The sequence below is a fragment of the Rhipicephalus microplus genome, chromosome X, assembly GCF_043290135.1.
Source record: "Rhipicephalus microplus isolate Deutch F79 chromosome X, USDA_Rmic, whole genome shotgun sequence".
NCBI classification, from domain to species: Eukaryota; Metazoa; Arthropoda; class Arachnida; order Ixodida; family Ixodidae; genus Rhipicephalus; species Rhipicephalus microplus.
Genome location: NC_134710.1, coordinates 195,139,119 through 195,158,955, shown reverse-complemented (window position 1 = coordinate 195,158,955; position 19,837 = coordinate 195,139,119). Strand labels below are relative to the sequence as shown.

Sequence of the window (19,837 nt, the reverse complement as noted above, 5' to 3'; positions counted from 1 at the left end):
CTGTAGAATTCAGCTATTTCCATGGCAATGAGGAATTCCTCCATGCTGACAAATCAGTGGAATTTGTATATAATCGCACCACAGCTGAAACTGAGCAGCAGACGACAGGTGTTCTCTGCTTGCACCTCAGCATTCCATTTGCACTAAGCAGTGACGCTGCTGATGCGTTGCATTTGTACCCCGAAACTCTATGCCCTGTAATAGGTGCTGAGACACCTAACTACACCTGCTGCAACTTTTTGTATGCAAAGCCGTGCACTTCTTTCGAATCGAGTTGTATTTGTGAGAAACTCTATGCTTACGAAGTTTCTACTCTGGCAACGCTGAGAGCCCGGCGTAAACAAAAGTTGCAAATATGGCGTTGCTTTCGAGCGGGGTGGTTGTGGTTTTGGGATTTATATTACGTTTGGGGCTTATTTATACACCTCTGGCGCGATCGGTATCCGAACGAGTCGAAGTGTCAACACCTATGAACTCATGGAGGCGGGGTAAGAATATATGTAACTTAAGTATGCATATTGTCGTGCTGCCGGCGTTTGGAGTTGGCCATGTGTGGCGTCGCATGTCATGTGTCAGAATTCTGCTTCCATGTGGTACACGCTTGTCACTTGTTTATTTGAACGTTGTAATGATGACATGTTACAATGTTAGCATACCATGGTAACATGTTACCATTTAACGCTGATCAAACAACAATGTAAAATGTTAACGTTGTAACCTGTAGCCTGTATTACTATTCGTAATAATCTGTGGCAAAATTGGTATGTGTAACTAGGCAGACATGTCGAGAAGCAAGAGGTTAAACAAGAGGTTAACGTTGTTATGTTATTGATATGCGCATTTTCAGTGGGCGATTTTTTACTAAGCCTGAAGGAAGAACTGCGATCTGCCTCAGCTCACGACGTAGCAGCTCTTAGCGCTTCGAAGGGAAAATAAGAAGCTCGGCATTTGTAAGCCTGTATGTGAAGAAAAGTATCTATATTTCAAAGTACCTTACAGGCCCCGTGGGGAGCCTTTAGTAAGGGGAGGATCATGAACATGAAAGAATGGCAGACACCTCAAAGTGTTGTGTCCAATCCAAGCACCACAGAGACACTCCGTGTGTGTGCGCTCTCTCAAAACAAAACAAAAACAAAAATCAATACATCAAGGGCAGAAAAGTGTCTACAATAATGCACTTGAAAAATCGTGGAACAATGGCATTAAGTGGCGAAACAATACTAAGAATACCCATAATATGAATTGAAAGTAACACTCATGGTAGCATAAAAAGGACACACACACACACACGCACGCACGCACGCACGCGCACACACACACACACAATGTGAAAAAGAACAAATATATGTATGTGTGTGTGTGTGTATGTAGTGTACACTTCTACAATATGCTTGTTGACATTTCAATTGGTCTCCAATCGAAACGTCAATGAATAAACAGTTAACAGCTTTGTTGATGCGTATACCTTTCTCAATTTGTTTTATGGCATCCAAAAATAAAGCCTTCAGTGTGTATATATATATATATATATATATATATATATATATATATATATATATATATATATATATATCTGTGTGTGTGTGTGCATGCACGTGTGTGTGCATGCAAGGATGGGACGACGGAACTTACATGAAAGCATCTTTACTGAACGTTTTAAGCTGGTTATTGTGATGAAGGCTGGGCTGCCATCCGAAAACATTCAGTGAAGACACTTTCATAAAATTTCGCTGTCGGGTCCAGCGTGAATGACATTGAAAGAATCCGGTATATGTATATATATCTTCAGGTTCTTTCATTTTTCACTGCATTCTAGTCACAGAAGGGCTCTACCTCTATCGTATGCAGCTCTCCCCGTATGATGGAGATATTTTTCATGAGGTAAGCTCATTGATGTTGTGAACCTGCAGGTACGAAGTATGCGCTGTCAACCTTCGTGAAAATAACATATTGGTTTTTTTCTTTGCAGCCTCCTTTGAGCTTAATTATGTATGACTATGTCACAAAAACCATGGAGAAGCAGTGGATACCACTTTTGTTTATTGTAAGTTCCACATTTTTTTCTCTGTCTTTGTTTCCCCTTAACTTTATTGTAGTGATTACACAATCACAATGTAAACAGAGGTCATTTTGGATTGTGGAAGAGTTCGTACGTTCTGGGTACGAATGATATGCTTCCCTCGTACTGGTTCATGACAGCGATAACCAGTCACAGCGCCTATTATTTTTGTGGCTGATAGCGAAACGTGTTAATAGCAAAGCCACCACCATCGTTGCGGCTGTGTCGAGACAGCACAATTGGGCAAGTGCTGTGGTCGTTAGTAAGTGGAACATTGGGGAGCACTAGAGTCATTGTGCGCACTAGCGCATGAGCGAGTTTGTCACGTGGTGTTTTTTTCGTACTTTGCGGGCATTTGTAATTAGCAGAAAAACACTAATACTTACCAGATATAAAGCTCAAAACTTTATAATAGGACGTTTTGCAAACCGATCTACAACTTTCTCATTGAATTTTTGTGTTCATCTTCGTTCCTTCAAAAGTTATTTAAGCATATCTAATAAACAATACTTTTGAACACAAGAATAGTCCAACTCTGGGCAACGGTCAGCAACATGCATTTGGTCACGTCGTAATTGCGTGTGTCGGCATATTTTTAAACTCATGCTAAAGTTACCTGGGGCACTCTGTATAACTGGCTTCTCTCTCAGTTAACAGTTGAGGAAAAACTGGCATATGTAATTTACTGACTTCCAGCCTTGAGTGAAAAAAAGCTTGTTGCCCTTCTAGTACCCTTCTAGTAACAGCACCTAATACAAGAGTATGGTAGTATAATTAAGAAGATGTCCTTTTAACTCAACTGTGTTCGAAGGAGTGGAAGATTTGGCATGAGTTAATTATCTAATTCATTCATTTTCTTGCACCGGTATATAAAGCAAAGAAGGACAGCGGAGAGGAGATGCCTGGCTGGCCTAGTTTATACTGAATTCTCATGATATGCGTGGTATAGATACATCAATCGCTATAGCATAAAGGCATTACCATGGCCAAGCGTCTTAAACATGCGGCCCGCAGACCTTTCTCTAGCAGCCCAGCCGTACATGACTGCCTTTGACCCATATTTTTTTTCCTTAATAAAGATGTTAATGCCCTACACAGACGTGGCTGGTCTGAAGCAATTTTTTCTTAAGGCACCCATTTTTGTTAGAATGTAATAAAATAGAAAAAACTATCTTTGAATCGGCATAGGCTTTCAGTTCTTCTTGAGAATAGTATTTTTCCCAAAACCTGATATCAAATCTCCTTCAGAAATTACCCATATATAAAATATGGGAAAGGATATATTGTTCAAACTACCCCCACTCTACCAACTCTTGCCTTCTAAGCTGTATTGACCCACCAATAGACTTAATTTCCTGAGTGCAACCTAGGCCAGCTAGCTGAGGTGAGTTTCAGGTAGGCCACAAATGTTTTAGGAGCCCTTCAACATCCAGTATTGTTTAACCAATTTTCGAAAATTTTTGCAGTAGAATACACCATGAATACTCCGTTATAACGTCCAGTGTCTAAGAAAAAATTGCAGTAGAGCCTGATGGAAGGCTCTTTAAAGAGTAATAGAATATTATAGTGAAAGCGGTTATGAGATCACAACAATGATTGTTCTTAGCACCATAGTTGTACACCACCTCCGGTGTCCATAACCAGAATCACATGAAATAGGGGAAAAAAAAAAATAAGTGAACACAATACTTCAACAACACAATGGGATTTGAACCGAGGTCTCCTGTGTGCCAGCCCAGTATTCTACTACTGAGCCACGCCGGTGCTTGAAACTCCGTTGCGAACTGACCCTGGGCAGGCTTTATTTTGTGAAAGGAATCCCATTAGAAAGCCTTTTAGAATAGCAAAAAAAAGAAACAATCAGGTGTTGCACAATGTGAATTGCATAACGAGTAGGTTGTCAAATGCCCCAGCTCATTACAAAAGCATCAGGCATAATTCATCGTTGTCAGCCGCAACATAAAAAAATTGCGCAAAATTTCTTGCAAGTGTGCAGCAGGTATCACGCTTCTCCGAAGAATGACAAAGAATGGCATAGTGAATGCCTGCCTACTGCACAAAAATTGTGATAATTTATGGTGTATTGGATACCCTGCAAGTGTGCTTGTAGCAGTTACCCAAAGTTTTTTTTAAGAATATTCAGGAAATCCCGCTCTTCCAGCTTTCGTTGTGATTGTGCTGTGCATTGTGTGCAGGCCTGGCTGTTTTTTTTTCTCAAATTGTTACATCACTGTTCACTTGTAAAAAGAATAAGTTCTAATGACTGTGCTCAAATATTCTAGGCATGTGACTTGGTGACAGCTTTACTTCTGGCACTTGGTGCAAAAAAGAGCATCTCGTACATGGTAAGCACTTTTTTCATTGGGCTGACAGTTAATTACTTGTTTTGATGTCAAATTTTATTGTTGTTTGCATTATATTATATGTTTGTGTAATATAAATTGTGACGGTTCTGTGCTAGGCTTTATTATCCATGGAGTGGGAAGTACAAATGCTAAAGATAATGAATGCGTACCAACTAACTCAGCTCTTTGTTATTCTAAGTTGTGAAGTGAAGTTTCAGTGCACGTACCATTATGCAATCTAGGTGATTCCATGTAACCTTGAACAAAGCATGGCTGGCCAATTTCGAAATTGGTGATCTCAGTGCTGTTCACAGCTATTTCAGTGCTGCTTGCCTTTTAAAAAGCTGAAATATAGGTCTGCATTCTATACTTAGTGAGCAGGAAGTCAGATCTACCGTTGCCTATCCTTGTGCAAGGGCAATTTGATGGGCCGTAACTGCAAGCGAAACCATTTAACGCAACATGTTTTTATTGATTGTGAAAGCTGATGTAAGTGGGTAAAGTGTAAAACTATCAAAAAGTGAGTTTTTCTTTTTAATCGTCGTCAGAAGTTTCTTTTGCATGCTCTTTTCTTGAAATTCGTGTGGTTATAACTTTTTATTGAAAAGTGTTAATAATATAAGCTTTGGCAGTTTTAATCTGCATGCTGAGAAAGTGATGCAGAATTTTCACTGCTCTGCCATAGGCCCTTTGTGAAATAAAGGCCTGCAAACTAGACAATGAAATGTTTTTAGGTCAAATTTGAGAGTATTTATAAAAAAATTTGTACTATGCAGAGAATCGAAATATAATTGATCATAAGTGCAAGTATGTATATATTTAGCTAAACAAATGAGAGATATGTAGCTTTAATACATTTTGTGCGATTCACCCTCAAATTGAAAAAAAAAGAAAGCAAAGCAGGTAAGCGTGGCCCTCCACCTCTCTGTCATTATTGATTTACTGTGCTTCAGAAAAAGTTTTTACAGCAAAACCAATTGAGGATCTCTTCTTTCCACTGATTAGGCAACAATATATAAAATTGTGAAAGAAATTCAGGAGGTTGACCCGCCATGCTTTGTTCGATCTTACCAGCAGTAGTGTTCCTGCATATTTAATAGCTGTTACTAGTTGTCGCTTGCAGAACATATATATAATTTGTTATAGTTTGTCAGAAGAATGAGGGTTTATGATTAGCTTGCAACCCCCAGAATTCATGCAAGTTTATGTATATCTAAGTCAATTACCAATAGGGGATCCTACTTCTTGAAAGAAAATTCTTCAAATAATAAGGTTGGGCTGGAGCACATACAGGAGACGTTGTCAAACCATGAATAAGTAAATTACCTCTGTCCCAAATGCGAAAAGTGTACAGCCCTAGTGTATTGCCACGAGTCTCATATGGAACTGAAACATGGAGGAGAACAAAGAGGCCCTAAATGTTGTTCAAAGCAGAGCAGTTCGTTCTACAGTAGAAAATGATAGGTGTGATATTTAGAGGCAGGAAGACAGCATGTTTAGTGGGTCATTGAATTAAAAGGGATAGCCTATATTTTGTCAGCATAAAGAGAAACAAAAGGGGGGGGGGTGAGGGGAGGAGAAGGCCTAGCATGACATCCCAATGAGTTGGGTAGGCAACCAGTGATCCGTCAGAGGAATAGATGCCAAGGGCTGGGAAACAAAGCAGAAAAAAGACATGAGTTAGACTGAGTGGTGATGTTTGCAGGCATGAAATTGATTCAGCTTGCAGGGTAGGTTGAATTGACGATTATAGGGAGATGTGCAGTTAAACCTGCTTATAACAAACCTCCATATCATGAATTCCTCGATGTAACGAAGTTTTTCTATTCCCCACCCTTACTCCACAGAAGCACATGTATTTGCAACCTCTGTAACAAAGTAACAGCGGGAGACATCCTTGACAATACGAATTTTCGCCATGGACAATCCAGGCATTTTTCCCTGGATTTTGCATTTTGGCATGAGCATGCACCTTCCACGGTTGCCCCTCCAATGAAGCGCGAAGCGACGGCGGTGTGCACAGCACGCTCATGGCCCCGGTGACTCCTGCGCGAGAGTGCAAGGCGGGCAGGCGCGGCAGGCAGGCTTGTGCCTCATGAGCCGTTCCTGCCATCATGGGCAAATGTGCGGATGTGCCCTCCCCATTGCTCCAAACTAAGAACAAGAAAAGTAATTTTATGTTGGCAGTGCCACATTTTTAGTTAGCACCTGGAGCCACATATCTGGAGCCACGCTGCATATGGAGGGCACTTTACCGAATAGTTTTCTGCGGTATCCGTGTCGTTCGCTCTTTGTTTTTGACGCTGTGCGCGTGTGCATGGTATCACGGCGCGCGCGTGGTGTGGCTGCCGACGATGTCCAGCTTTGTTTTTCTGTTTTTTGTTTGTTTTCTAATGCGAGCAACCGGGTCGTCACCACCGAGGTGATGTCAGATTAGGCGCTGATGGAAACTCACCGACACCGTGGTGACAATGACAGATCTTCTGATGTTGACTCGTCACATGCTTCAGTCTTGTGCAGCGCCGTGAGTTCAAGGGCTTTTGCGATTAGCTCTAGCAACAACGCGGTGGCGCGTTCAATGCAATGCAGTGAATGCGATATCAACAACTTGTAATGTTATACGAGATAAGGCTGGCAGCTCACACTTTTGAATTCTATATTGCGGAACTCCTACAAAATGTTGTTGTAAGAAAATATGGCTGCTCCAGGGAGAATTTCACACAGTCTCTTCACGTTAAGGTGCACTGATGCTTGCCAAGATAGCACAAGCGCCAGGGTCGTGACCGTGCCCTCAAAATCAAAGTTCACTGTTGCCACTCGAGTGACCCCCTCTCCGCATCGACGGCAGGTCTAACAGGCAGGGGGGGGGGGGGGTGGAATGTGTTATCAAATGCACTTTCCAGACGATAGAGAACGGCCGGTTCATTTGATCTCTGCTTCAAGAGTGCTTGCACGCTTTTACCCGCTCCTAACGTTACGATGCACCAGGGCATGTTAATTCATACTTGTTACGGAACCTGGCGGCGGCGGCAAAAATCGACCGAGAGTGTACATATAATTGCTATTGAAATAAAAACTTATTTTTTACTTACCATCAATCAACTGTGTTGGTTTGGCTCTGCCTTCTGTTCCCCTTCTGTTTAATTTGTGTGCTTATTATTCAAATTTTCCTACTGAACCTGCATATAACGAAATCCTCTTTATAATTAACTTTACCAGGGATTTGTCAATTTTGTTATATTCAGGTTTAACTGTATTCATCATGCAGTGGACATCGAACAGGCAGATAATGATGACTTTAGTAACTTGTTCGTGGGGTTTCTTATGTGTGTATGCATAACTAACGTTGTGCTATGAATTGCTTTTAGGTATTCACAGGCAATAGTCTTAAATTATAGGTGCATTGTGCCATCAAAATTCTTTGCTGTATTATTTGCACTCTTTGTTTTAGCAGTGTGTTATCATATTAATGCATGCCATTACTATAATAGCTTTGATGCTGCAGCGCTGCACCATTATTGTCCCATATATTTGCACAGGATTGCATTAATGTTTCATGACTTTGCACAGAATAGCACACAGCGTTGGAGGGTTGGCTAGTAAAACAGATACATACCTTGGTTTTTTATTTTTCAGGTGCAAAGGGAGGCCCAGGTCAAGAAAGCAAAGAGTGCAAAGAACATTACACTCACCATGAAGTCAGCTGATGCAGTTCCAAAACTTGTGTTGGCAGTGTAAGTGCTGAGTGGCATCACCGACCTTCTGTTTTGTACTCCACGGTGTGGCTCTCTTAGGAAACTGACTGAAATATGATTTCATTTGCAGGTATTTATTGTCTCCATACAGCCTGCTAAATTGCATTGGCATGGCTACAACACTGTTTTCGAACTTCCTTTTGGCTTTGTATTTTGCCAGTTTTGTGTATGGTAAGTGCTTGGAACTGTTTGACAATAACAATGGAGTGCTAATTTACTTAAAAATTTATACATGTAGAGTAGCTAATATTTTCTTGTTATAGTGTACATGCATCTTAATTGCATGTTTGCTTATACTCAGTTTCATGAATTCCGTAAAGAAGAGCCGACGCTACGCCACTTTCGTGCGCAGATTCTTTCAAAGTGAGATGTCGTGCCCATGTTCAGAACTTGTTGCATGTCCTCATGATCTTTACAAGTGGTCTCGTCAGAAGATTTTTACTTGAAGGCTTCTCTGCGTTTTGTAATTTCGGCCTGGTAATTTTGCTGCATTTTTTATATGAAACAAGTTTTTGGGGCTCTATGATACCGAAGAAAGAGTTTTCACTTGTACATGTTATAACATACAATTGGCAGAAAAAACAACACAACTGTGCTTCATATGTATTTAGTTTTCGTCTCTAAAATACAGACTGCTGGTATGACATTGCCTAGCTCTATTGGCTGCTGGAACCATGCTTGGCAGTGACGCGGACGATATTTCGCGTCATTGCCAAAAAACGGAGCAAGAAGTAAGCAGTTTGAAATTTCCTGCAGCAGATGCAAAAATCGTGGAAAGCCGAAAGCAGATGACATGACTCACCGATTTAGCTGTCACCCGAGACGTTGTTTCGCGATGGCAGGGGCTGTGTTCAAGAAAAGCTGTAGGATGACTTTGACCTAGGTGTGTTGCACAGAGCCGTGCTCAATTTCTGTTAAAGGAAGGAAATTCCAGTGATGCCCAAGCTCACCGTTAGCAGCGCTCGCCACTTGCAGACAACAGGGTGCGGAAGGATACACAGTGTGCTCACCCTCACGATTGGTTGAGAGGAACTTAAGCTTCCACAGTGCTGCATGTAACTACTGAAACAGAGTATAGCTAAATTTTACTGGTGCTGTTTGCTATACCAGGTGGTTTCTGAAAACTTCAATCAAGCTTTGAAATGACTCTATTATACCTTTCTTAGTAGATAGAGATCTTCACTAAGGGGGAAGTCTATGTGCTCATGAATCTCCTATGCAAAAAATTTTTCAAAACCATGAAGTTTAAGCAAAGGTGTTTTGGTTATCCCATGAGGCGGATACCTTCTTGTTTTAGTGTCACGAGCATGCTGTTGGAAACTAAAGGGGGGCTGTGACAAGCAGGCAGGACCCTGCACAAAAGCCTTGAGCATTTTCTGTATGTTTTTGTTTATCGTACAGTACTTCTGATTTAAACATGGGTGACACCAGCACATGGTAGAACGTTGGGGTGGTCATAATACCTTTATGATGCAGCAGAAAAAGCAACATATAACTGTCGTGTTGAGTGTAGGCTCATGTACTATGGTGTCACTGATCTGAGTGAGTACCTGGTGTGGACAAGCTTTGCTTTGCTGGTTGACTTATTGACTGTTGCCGAACTGAGGTTGTGCGTTTTGAAGCACTTTCAACTGGTCGATAGCAAAAACGTGGCTCTTGCAAAGGATTGTGGTCCACGGTGCCTTTTGGTTCAAGACGTTTGGTTTGCCGCCACACCAGCATTTTTGCTGGTGCCATCACTTTCTGCTTGTTCTACCAAGCAGTTGTGGTCACCTTTTCTCATAAATTAGTGCATAATGCTTTGGAGTGCTGTGCAGCTTAGTTTAATAACCAATGCAGTCACTATGGCTTACCTATAATTGTGCGAGCAATCATTTCGTCGTTCAAGTGGCATGCACCTCTGGACACATGTATCTTGTTCTGCTACAAAGGGTGTTTTCACAGATGTTTTGTGACATGTAAATATTTGCTGCACATTATATGTAGTCTGATGAAACATTCATGTGAACTCATAGCAAACTTTTCTGTTGCAAAGATACCATCTACGGTTTGATATAATGAATGGCAGTTGTAATAAAATATTTCTGACTCCAGAAATTAACAACTCTTGCCATTTTCTGGCTTTTCTTTGATGTCTTTGACTTTTGCTGTACTACTTGAAATGTTGGTCCCTCGTGCACTTGAACATTGAGTTTTAATGCGTGCGAAATCTGCCCACTCGACACACATTTGTCTTTGAAGATGACTGAAATGTATCAGCACTTCACACGTCAAAGTCCTTGAAATACTAGAGACACCAAATGATGTAGCTCATTGCTTCAAAAGCAATGTCGATCGTTTTTTGTCCTACAATACATATAACTGAGCGGCCGTTTTGTTCTGTTGGCCTTTTTATGTGCTCAGCAGTTTATACAAATTTCGTCAAAAGTAGACAGTGCTATATATGCAGCACAAGTATAGTACTGTATTGGCATACTTGATCAGGTAGAGTACACGTACATTTGTGAGAAATCCTTAAGCGATTTGGGAACATACATATGTTCATACATGTCACCATGTGCTCATATTTTGAGCATTAAGAGGTAATCACCATTTGTGCTTGAAAATACTAAATAAAGCTATTGCGACAAAATATGACTGCATGTTTTAAAGGCTAACTGTATATCTATACTCACATGCTGTGCTTCAGACCCATCTCTCATCGTTCCATGTGTTTTCCCATTTCCATTTACCACTGAATTGTTGATCTACACTCGCATGCCATGCTCCAGACTGACAGAGGTGCAACAGCTGCGCCAATTGTGCCAATTTGATACGATTTCCCATTTTTTGCACCGAGCTGCTCCAATACGATGAAATTTGCCAAAATTGTTCCACACTGTGCCAAAATGCCCAACCACACTCAAAATTTTCCTAGTTGTGCTAATTTAAGCTAGAAATGGGGCCACATGTAGTTTGCGTTGTCGATCAATTCAGGGATACAGGCACACAGACCCTAACCCACAGTGTATTTTATTATACTCATTAGGTTAGGACACTCGCGAGCGACCAGATAAACTAACAACACCACGCGGCCACTAATATTGGTCCACAACTTCAAGAAAAAATGAGTTACCATAGCCACCAATGCTTCACGAAAATATGCATGCACTTATGGTGTGTTAGGAACTAAAGCTGGAACGGTGCTGCGAACGACGGCATTGCCGGTGACTGCGGTGGTTGCCATAGCAACAGCACATGCAATGGATAGCTGCAGCCTTGCTGGGCCATGGCTGGGTTATCGGGTGTGTGCTGTTGTTAGTTTATCTAGTCAAATGCACCTTGCAAGTGAGCCGAGTGGTACCCTAAACCTAACCTCATCTTAAAAAAAAAAAAACAAATGGGGGCGGGGGTTGTAGCGGTTTGGAAATTTCTTAGCCTCGTCCTAATTACTGCAGAATGCCACCTTTGCCGCAGTACTTGGTGCATTGCGGAAAAACGATTTAAGCTTTCGAAGGGGCTGTTAACACCAGTTGCCCCGCCGCGGTGGTCTAGTGGCTAAAGTACTCAGCTGCTGACCGTAGGCCGCAGGATCGAATCCCGGCGGTGGCGGCTGCATTGACGATGGAGACAAAATGTTTTAGGCCCGTGTGCTCAGATTTGGGTGAACGTTAAAGAACCCCAGGTGGTCAAAATTTCCCGAGCCCTCCACTACGGCGTCTCCCATAATTATATGGTGGTTTAGGGATGTTAAACCCCACATATCTGTTAGCGCTAGTCACTGGACATGGCACTGTTTAAGTACTCATGCGTGTATGCAGTGTATAATTATGAGTACTAATACGATCGCTGACGTCTAAAAATGTTACTGGCCATCACTTAGGGCAGTGTATGATACTTCTGCTGCCCTAAAAAGTTAAACAAAAGGTTGTGCCAGTTTTTGTTTTTTTTTTTGCTACCCCTATTTCTCAGTTTTATGAATGTCCAGAATCTCAAGGTCGCCAGCTTGGCAGATCCACATCTGAATCCTGGTCCGTCAAAGAATTTGATAGGTGTGGCAAATGCTAATGTTTTGCTGAATGGGATGGTTCAAAGTAGTACTTTTATTGAAATAACAGTGCCCATACTTACTGTGCACTATTTAGAGGATTTAGGTAGGAGGAGCCTTCTTTTTTTATAGTGCTCCAAATTTTTTCTTTCGTGGTAAAAAATGACTCCTCATTACCTGCTCCGAATTTGAGTTTAAGTGCTACAAAAGTAAGATTTTACTCCTCCAAAAATTGCTCCAAATTCTATTTCGGCTGTTGTACCCCTGGACTGACCTCTCATCATTCCCAATGTTTTCCTATTTCCACTTGTTGCTTAACTGTGAATCTACATGCTGTTTTTCAGATACACCTCTCATCGTTTCTTGTGTTTTCCCTTTTTCACTTATCACTTTGTTCTCTTAAGTGCGAAATATCTTGGATTCATTCGCAGAAGAATAAAAAAAAAAAAAAAAACACTGGACAACCGTTAACAGATGCGTCCCAAAAGAGTGCGTGTTTTCTCCCCGATTACTCTGAAAAACACACAGCTTGAAGCAGCAAAGTGCTAGGCCTCAAACCGGAAGTACCGTAGTACACAATGCATAGTTTTGCGATCCACCTAGTGGCTAAATATGAAACAATGTTCACAAAGGCATCTAGCTCACAAAGCACTTACACGAGAGCTGGCATGTACTGGCAAGTGTACGAATGGTTTTATAGGTGACAGTGGACATTCGCAAGTACTGTTGCTTAGAGCTCATTTGGGATACAATCACAGGCATGCAGGTGGTGCATAAAAGAAGAGACTTGTGCGTTGGGAGCCTTTTCAAATAATATGTGAAGCAGACAACCATTGATTGAGATCTGAAAATGTTTTGGAAGCTTTTACTTAAGACATCACAGATATGTGATCACTGATGTGGGATACGTGTTTTTCTCATTTATTTGACTGAAGATTAGCAGTAATGCTATTACATTAAATGTTCCTATGATTGACTAATTGGCTAATAGTTGTCAAGCTTGCTTACTGCATACTAGTTAGTTATGACACTGTGAAGGAGAGAGCAAGGGATTTTTATCTGTTTATAACATGATATTGTAGTCCACCGTGGGGGATCAGTGGCTAAGGTGCTCAGCTGCTGATTCGAAGTTCTATCCCGGCCGCGGCAGTCGCATTTTGATGGAGGCAAAGTGGTCGAGGCCCGTGTGCTGTGCGATGTCGGTGCACGTTGTTAAGAATACCAGATGGTTGAAATTTCCGGAGCCCTCCACTGCAGTGTTGCTCATTATCATATCGTGGTTTTGGGATATTAAACCCCAGATATTATTATTATTAGCATGATATTGTGTGTGGTGCAATACACACAATGTCAGCGTCCTTGCTGTGTGTGTTGCAACAATGTTTGGATCACATGTTCATGGAAGGGTTGACTGTAGATTATCAATGTTTTAATTTTTAGAAAGTGTGCAAGGCCCCATAAAAGTGGTACTAAAGACTTAATTATGTTGTTACAGGTTGTATGTGAGTGTGTCGTCAGTAGCGCCATACCTTGCAGCGTGAAAAAGAAGCAATCACTGTGGGAGGCTTCAGTTTGCCATACTGTCTTGACTACATTGTAGCTATTGTAACATACGTATCCCAATCTTTCCTATGTCCTTTTGATTCCCATGACATTATGATACTATGGAGCTGTGCTGTAAAATATGTGCTGCACAGCATGGCCTTGCATTGTTCATCGCTTCAGCATGTCCTTATATATACAAAAGGCCCTGGGATGTTCTGTGTTACGGATGATGTTGGCATTGAAGATTGGCTGACCCATTATGAGTGCATCAGTGGGCGTTATCATTGGGATTGGATGCTCATGTTGGCAAATTTGCTCTTTTGCTGAAGAAGCATGGCAATGGTATGGTTTGAGAACCAGGACTAGGAGCTTGAAATTTGGGGGTCCATAAGGGGAAAGCCTGTGATGTGTTTTTAAATCCTCTGGATCCGAAGATAGTCTTAAAAGAATAGCTGTCCATCTGCACTCCTACATCCACAGAGCCATACACATTCTTCATTTGGGAAGTGTTGGCATTCTGTCCTATAACACTTTCTTGATTGCAGAAAAAGTGGTTGCTTTTGGGTGATCCAAAAAATGTTTTTTTTTCTGCTACAGAAATTAATTGATGCTGAAGTGTACAATATAAATGATAGAAAAAGAGTTGGTCTTTCCAACAGTATTAATTTCAGGTAGCAGATTTATTTAGAATATTAGCAAGATACTATCAGAACGAAGAAAAATGCAGCGAGAAGAAAAAAATTCTTAAGAACACCAATGCTACTCTGCACAGGGTGAAAACTTAAAAAATTTGAAATATTTGAAAGTGTAGGGTTCTAAAAATTTTCAGATGGGAGCACAAGAAGAGAAGAATGCACAGGACAAGGCTGGACTTACAACTGATGTTTATTAAAAAAAAATTACTAGAACATTACCACGCATGCATAAAAAAAATCAACGGCAGCATCATGTCAACATACTAACACGCTCCATACCCATCCTTTCTTTATTCATATGTTTGTAAGCTCTATAAATACAAAAGTTTTTTATATACATCCAAAAATATGAGCGCTTGTGCTTATTATGCCACTGTGCAAAGCAGTTTCTCGACGCAGTGATACGAGGGTTGGCTCATTGAGCTTTGGCTTTTTGAAAATATGCATTCACACTTAAATATTTGTGTGGTTACGTGTGTCTCTGATGACTTCTGCAGTGAAAAACAACATGAAGCCACCACCCGACATTCCAAAACACTAGGTCAAGCTCCACTCCCCTCTTTCTGCAACCGGTGCCCAATGCTCCCACCTGAACAAAGTTGACATCGTGCACATAAGAACTGCGACCTTTAGTGCGTCCAGGATATGTTTATCTCAATGTACAACAGGAATAAAATGGCCCTGGGAGAGAGCTAAACTTACTGGTGGATACCTGCTTATGTTATGGGTGGAGTTTGACGCTGTAGCATCGAACTTTCTGAAGTCGTGATGAATTGACGTCTTTCGTGTCTGTGCTGCTACCATCGCCCAGAGATTGATACTCAGATTAATCGAATACGTCAAAATCCGCCTTTTTCGTGGAGCACCAGCGAGTGACGTCAGTGCCGTAACTGAAACCTCAAGCACTCACTTTCTCAACTGTGAAAGGGTCTTGAAAATTTCCCCCACTGCAGAAAAACAAAACTCAATAGCAAAAGTGATAAAATACTGCATCTTTTACCCTTTAAATGGCATCAGCTATTCAGCGTCACTTAGAGAGCACAAAAATTTGAGCTTGAAGTCATTGTTAACATACTAAAAATGGGAATAGGTGCGGTCACAAAAGTGTTAAGGACGGCATGGCAGAGTCAGTAATGGTTTGGGGCAAAAGGAAAAGAAGAATTCAATCTGGTCATGTGCCAAAATTTTGCATCCGTTGACACAGTCGTTGAACACAGGTGTTATGAGCAGTTCAAATGTTGTCATTTTGTCAAGCCGTTCACCTGGATAGGATCTAGATGCAACACCCTTGTGCAAAGACAGGTTAACCTCTTGCCTTTTACCTTCACTGCTAGCACAGCTTGCAAGAATTGTCCGATAATAGATTGAAGATGACTCCTGCAGTTTCAAACGATAGCCTTAATGATTTTCACATAGCTTCAGTTTTCCTGCTTTAATATATCATGCAGCAGGAACTCTGCACCTTCGGCTTCACAGTCCCTGCTGTTTTATAATATTGGACAAGGGTGTTTGCCCTGGACGAAGACCTTTTTTAATTCTTCAGGTGGTCCTATGTCACACCTTGCGAGCAGCGTGTTTCACTTTTATGGGCATGTTATAACCGTTTTGACAGCAGTGTTTTTACTATTTTTCATACTTCTTGACCTTCAGCAAGTGAGCTGTTTTCGTTAATCATGCTGGCCAACTATTCTTTCTCCTGTGACGTGTTGGAATGTACTGAGTGACAGTGTATTTTGCACTAATAGAAGTGTTTTAACTTTAGAATCACATTTGTGGGAGAATTCTTGCTTCATTTAACATATGAAAAAGAAAGCTTAAATTCCAGCCTGTCTACAAACACAAAAAGGATTTGACCACATATCCTAATCTAGTAAGGTCAGCAAATCACTTGCCAGTAAAAAAAAAAAAAAAGTGGTGGGTGTGGGGGAGTTATGCGATAACTTCAGGACCACTTATGGCATAGCCATAACTACGGTCTGCAATTCTTTAAAAAAGAAAAGGCTTTGAAAAGTTGAAGCAAGAGAAAATTAGAGTACATACTTTTTTCTTTCTTCTTTTCTTTTGCATGATGTATACCATCTTGCCATGACCCTGCAGGCACCACTCATTTGAGGAATAACACAAGTGCAACAATGCTTATGTGCACTTGTTAAAAGTGTGTGGCAGTGTCAAGGAGTACTGACACAAAAATGTGTTTTTTTTTGCTTCAAACGAAAGGCCAAGCTCAAGAGCCTAGAAAATGTACTGGTAAGCTTGATGTCACTCTTAAATGGTAATTACAGTATGTTTTCAAAAGATCGTTTCAGTTCTAACAGTAGCCTAACCTCAACATGGTATGCGCTTGTTAAGTGCTCACGCAAGATTTCATGACATACCCTAGGCTGCTCTGTCTCTGGCTCAGTTGGGGATGCATAGGCGGCCATTTAGAACATTTTGGTGCCTGACGTCATCACAACTAGCAATACTAGTACGTAAAGTCACCAGAATTTACTTGTAGTCTGACATCAAGCTAGTGTTGATGTCAGTAGGTGCACTATGGAAAATTGGACTTCAATGTCAAAATAAGATGTCAGCATTTGCAGAGCATCACCCTTGCACAGAGCTCCCTTGTGCTTCACCCTATGTATGCAGATTTGTATGGCATTGTATACTCATCTTCTTTAAACTAAGTACTCCTTTACACTGCATACATAAAGGGCCAGTACACAACCCTGAGAGCCATTGTAATGAAGAGAAGTATGTGCTCTTTTGCTATGTGAACACGCTACTGCAAGAATTTTGCAAATTTGTGCTATAATAAGGAGTGACAGGGGTTAGAACATTTGTTTCAGCTGGTTTCGAATTTTCGCACATTCTTCTCTGCTTCTCCCCTTCTCTGCTGCAAGGAGGGGATGGTGTAGCCTGTCGTCGTGATTCCACTCACTTCAGCAATGTGACGCGATGTCAGTTAAAAGTCATGTGATATAATGACAGTGATATGTGCATGACCAAGCAGGGCTGCTCCCATGTGGGCATATGTCATAATGATGTGAGGAGTATCCTTCCCCTGGCGGTAAAGTAGCAAGATGCCTCTTTATCTGGGAGGCTTTTGTTTGGGCAATACCACTTCTCTCGATAGTTTCGGGCTCTACAAAATGGCAGAGGAAAATAAAAATGTAGACTGTGATGCTGAAACTCTATCACTGCAGGGCCAAAGCGTCGTTTCGTAGGGCAAAAGACCAACCGATGAGCTCAGTGGTACGTCAAGTTGCCCATGGGCAAGTTTGCATTACTGCACATAAAAGGGGGATTGGTCAGGCACGGGAATTTTTTTTTTTAATGAAGGGTTTGCTCAGCGGGCGGCACTAATATTTGAAAAATGTGATCGGCCTGGTCTACTGTGCGAATTGGTGAGCTTGTTTTGGGGAAGGGTATGAAAAAAAAACACAAGTTTGAGCCTGTTTACTGGCCCTGTTACATTGCTAGCAAAGGCTGTGAAGTCATCAACAGGTGCCATTTTGGTACTGCACTTATCATCATCACTATCAACTTATTTTATGTCTACTGTAACATGAAGGCCTTTCTCAATGATCTCGAATTTATCTTTTTTTGCATGAACAGACTACATTTGCTGCCTTCCAAATTTTTAGTTTTGTCACCCCATGTAGCCGTCCGACAACCTTGACTGCATTTTCCATTCCTTGGTGTAAATCCTGCAGCTTTAACTGAGCATTGGTTGCCCATCTTATGCAATACATGACAAACCAAGGTCTATTTTTTTGTTTTAATGCCAACCACATTATCAGCTACCCCTTTTGGTTTTCTCTGATCCATTCTGTTCCTATTTTCTCATTGACTTATGGGCACATCCTCTGTATCGTAGGGCTCCCTGAAGAAAGAAAAGATTTGGGTTTTGTTATCTGTAAAGACATTAAAGCAACATTGATCAATTCTACAGTATCGATGAAATGGTAGCAAGTTTCATGGTAAAACCACACTCGGATAATGAAATCATTCATATTAAAACCACTCTTAAGTAACAAAACCAAGTTTGAAGGTGGAACAGCCAGCAAGAGATGAGGAGTTTTGTTACGTTTGCACAGGGACAGTACAGAACTTTGCCTAGAAGAGGGTTCTCATGATATCAGGCATATGTTGAAGTAAACATTCAGCAACTTTTTTTCTGTAAGATACTTACCCAAGTCTAGCTTATTCTTACACATGCTGCTGTGGATGTACCCACTAGTTTTTGCTTATCTAGAGTGAATGTTGAAGGGTGTTTGAACTATTTCTTTTTGTTAGGTGGAAAAGGTGTGATACATGTACAATGACTGATTCCAGCAATGGTACATATGCATGTTAAATTGAAATAAAGTCTAATAACAATAAAATTGTAAATGCTGGTTTTAGATAAAAGGTACGGATGTGTGGATATTTCAAACTTCGAATATTCAATTTGAATAGTTCAAGTAGAAACATACTTTTACTATTCAATATATTCGAACACGCCATAATTCTAACACACATTCATAACCTTTTTCTGGGGCATACAAGTGACATTTAAAGTGTTATATCAGCCAGGTCATGATCTATTTCACAGAAACAATAAGAAAAATGGAGTTTTTTTTAACTTTTTTTTTTTTTGCAATAGCCTGCAACTATTGTGAAACTTCCACTACTTCTCCACTCAGTGCTGCTTCCACTGTATTCTTAGTCTAGCCTTAAGTGCATTATGCTCCCTTCACACTTGTTGCCACACCGAGCCCTTCCCGTGATAAACCAATGTACAAAACGTAAAAGCTTGGAAGTTAGTTTCAAGCTCTCCGATTGGCCGCGTCCACCACATGGCTCCAGCACGTTGAATGATGAACTTATATTCAAGAAGACCCCCAAAACAAATAAGCAGGTATTATGAAATGAAAATTAAGTGCCCATAGAATAAGGAAATCCAGTATTATTTTCAGTAACCCTATAAAGAAGCAACTGCTCTGGACATCATGTCAGGCATTTGTCGCTATGCCTCCCAGTTCAGATCGCCTGCTTGAAAGATTGAACTATAACAACCAAAAGTATATCGGCACTAGTGTGTGTAGCGAGCGGGTGTTTATGTTCTTCGGAGGAATGGTGTCATGCTGTTGCTGCTCCCCAAACAAACGAAGCAGCTATCCTTCCTTCACAACAACATTGTTTAACTGCAGATGTGATGCTTTCAAGGAATGGTGTCGTATAGTGGGGATGGAAAGAAATGCAAACAGTGTGGCATCTATCTTCTCTGCTGCTTTGTATTTTTTTCAAACAGTTGTAGCCTGTGTGGTAATAAAAAGCTTTTGAAGTCATTCATGGTACTATCAAGAACCACTCCAGCATCATTTTATTGTCACCAAGATCAGAGCATAAAATAACAGTGAACCTTGTAACTTGTGTTTCGTTTC

At 40.9% G+C, this 19,837-nt stretch overlaps 1 protein-coding gene across 1 annotated transcript in view; it reads left to right on the top strand.

Moving 5' to 3' along the window:
- The first annotated feature begins 324 nt into the window (after positions 1-324).
- Positions 325-19,837, top strand: part of PIG-U (phosphatidylinositol glycan anchor biosynthesis class U) — a 51,789-nt gene continuing 32,276 nt past the window's right edge. Inside the window, exons 1-6 of the mRNA XM_037428829.2 lie at positions 325-488; positions 1,817-1,881; positions 1,970-2,044; positions 4,342-4,404; positions 8,041-8,138; positions 8,230-8,330. Of these exons, the coding sequence (XP_037284726.2) occupies positions 356-488; positions 1,817-1,881; positions 1,970-2,044; positions 4,342-4,404; positions 8,041-8,138; positions 8,230-8,330 (535 nt within the window). The 5' untranslated portion in view covers positions 325-355. The remainder of the gene's footprint in view (positions 489-1,816; positions 1,882-1,969; positions 2,045-4,341; positions 4,405-8,040; positions 8,139-8,229; positions 8,331-19,837) is intronic.